The sequence below is a fragment of the Cyprinodon variegatus genome, unplaced genomic scaffold, assembly GCF_000732505.1.
Source record: "Cyprinodon variegatus isolate N-32 unplaced genomic scaffold, C_variegatus-1.0 Scaffold972, whole genome shotgun sequence".
NCBI classification, from domain to species: domain Eukaryota; kingdom Metazoa; phylum Chordata; class Actinopteri; order Cyprinodontiformes; family Cyprinodontidae; genus Cyprinodon; species Cyprinodon variegatus.
Window position 1 is genome coordinate 62,987 of NW_015151425.1, and position 2,214 is coordinate 65,200.

Below are 2,214 nucleotides of genomic sequence, written 5' to 3' on the forward strand. Positions count from 1 at the left end.
ATGGATGAATGGATAGAAGGATGATGGAGGGATGGATGGATGGATGGATGGATGAATGGATAGAAGGATGATGGAGGGATGGATGGATGGATGGATGGATGGAAGGAAGGATGGATGGGTTGGTGAATGGATGGATGAATGGATAGAAGGATGATGGAAGGAGGGATGGATGGACTTTAAACAGAACTTACCATATTGACCTCTGATACCAGGTCTATACTGGCCACATCGATACTCATGCCAACAGCAACCGGTGCACCTAAAATAAAATGATGAAAAAATAAATCATTGGAAATCATTTCAACACAATCAAAATAAGACAAGGTGAAAAAGTGAATTAATAAATATCCAGAGTCCTACCTCCAAAGTCTGGCCGGAGACGAATATCATATCCTTTTAACAGTTTATCCACCGTCTCTTTGACAAACGACATATTACCCGGTTCGTTGACGCTGAAAAACAGAAGGCAAAGAGGAATAAAGTCCGGTTAGCGCCTGGTTGGCCCCCCTCACTGACACACTCACCTCTGGGCGCAGCACAGCACAGCCACAGCCAGCGGCAGCGCAACCAGCAGCCCTGTCCTCTGACTCCTCTGACTCCCCCACATCCCTCTATCACTGTCGGAGTAAAGTTTTTTTTTCTAAAGGAGCAAATGAAAGCTCCAGCTACTCAGGGAGGGAGCAGCAGCGGTAACCTGGATGGATGGAGGCGCCCCGCGCCGCAGCGCGCTGGCCGCTGCGCCCTCCCATCCTCCTCTGGGTGGAGGCTGCTTCCAGCTTCCAGCACTTTTAGGACAGAGTTTATCTATTGTTCACTGCTAACAATAAACTCTAAGTCCGCTAATTAGCGCTGCTCTCTGTAAAATAATACCAGGAGATCCGGAAAGGGAAGATCAGTCCTGCTAAGAAGACTTTCTGGAGTTGAGTAGATGATGTAGATCTATATTATCAGAGCACGTGATTTCTGAACTACATCCGCAGTTTGTTTAAGGTGCGGACAACACAGATCATAAGCAGGGGCGGAGCTAGGATTTACAGGTTGTGGGGGCAGAAGTGGGTCCCCTGATTATGTAAATAATTTTTCAAGAAATAATTATTTGCTTTTTTTATTATTATTATTATTATTATTATTTTTAGTTTCTGAAAACCTTATTTTTTCAAGTACATTCTGGGCAAAAGGTGATGAGATTTGTGCATGCAATTTGCAGTTTACATACAATGTAAAAAAGTTAAACAAGCAAAAAATAATACAAATTCAGGCTTTATCTAATATTATATAATAAAATTATATTGTTTTTGTTAGGATATTTATCATTGATGATGTGTTGGTTTATTTCACCTTAATATTAGCTGCCTGTTGCGTGTCAGAACTGATGTTTTCCCCAATAGTTTATCTAATTAAGACAGTTCCTCTATCAGGATACACAGTTATAATCTTCATTTTGTATGTAGCAAAGATTTGGGAATGGAATGAGAGCACCGTCCTTCAAAATGCCTCTTTAACTATCAATCGGGCCACTGACTGAGAGGTGAGCAGCTTCCTTCTGTACACTCTGAGGAACTTCTCTACAATTTCTATCAGAATCTGTTGTCATGTCTCATGGTTATGTAATACATCTACATTATGAAGTGTTATTTAAAGAGATATCCCGACTGATCTCTTTTCAGGAAAAACAACCAGAGAGATAGAGCTTCAAGGTGTAAACACAGAGAGACAAATCTTTAACACTTCATATCTTCCTCCCCACACCAGTCACATTTCCTGTACTATGCTTTTTTATTTCAAATATTCAATCCGAATCTCTTTAGAAATATCTCTTCCTTTTGCTCATTCTTCAAGATGTCCTTTCTTCTGTGGTCTTTTTATAAACCGTACAAAAAACTAAATTAATATTACCTTTGTACCTTTATCTATACTAAGTTGAATTTCTACTTAAGGTGGTTTCATTTTAAGCTTTTTACTGAGCAAAAAACAAGCACATAAAAAACAAATAAAAAAACAACAACCCAGAAGCAACTCGAGTGATCCATTGCCTGGGTTGGTAATCAGTTTGCAACATAGAAAAACATCAGTTGACTTCTGGGGACGCTGGCAAAAACCACTCTTGCATTTTTAGTTAAACTGGTCCCTTAAAGGGCCATAGTAAAGTTTTATGTCTGTACCAAAAAGACCAAAACCCAGTTGATTATGATAAAATTAGAGTATACACTCACC

General features: G+C 39.7%; 1 protein-coding gene across 2 annotated transcripts in view; it reads right to left on the minus strand.

The window, feature by feature from the left end:
* Positions 1–2,214, minus strand: part of gabrb3 (gamma-aminobutyric acid (GABA) A receptor, beta 3) — an 89,689-nt gene that overhangs the window by 43,592 nt on the left and 43,883 nt on the right. The window contains exons 1-3 of one of the 2 annotated variants that reach the window (XM_015398912.1): positions 525–898; positions 361–452; positions 192–259 (exon numbers count right to left, since the gene is read on the minus strand). In XM_015398912.1, the coding sequence (XP_015254398.1) occupies positions 192–259; positions 361–452; positions 525–607 (243 nt within the window). In that variant the 5' untranslated portion in view covers positions 608–898. Of the gene's footprint in view, positions 1–191; positions 260–360; positions 453–524; positions 899–2,214 lie in introns of those variants that run through there. The other variant, XM_015398911.1, reaches the window with a different exon arrangement.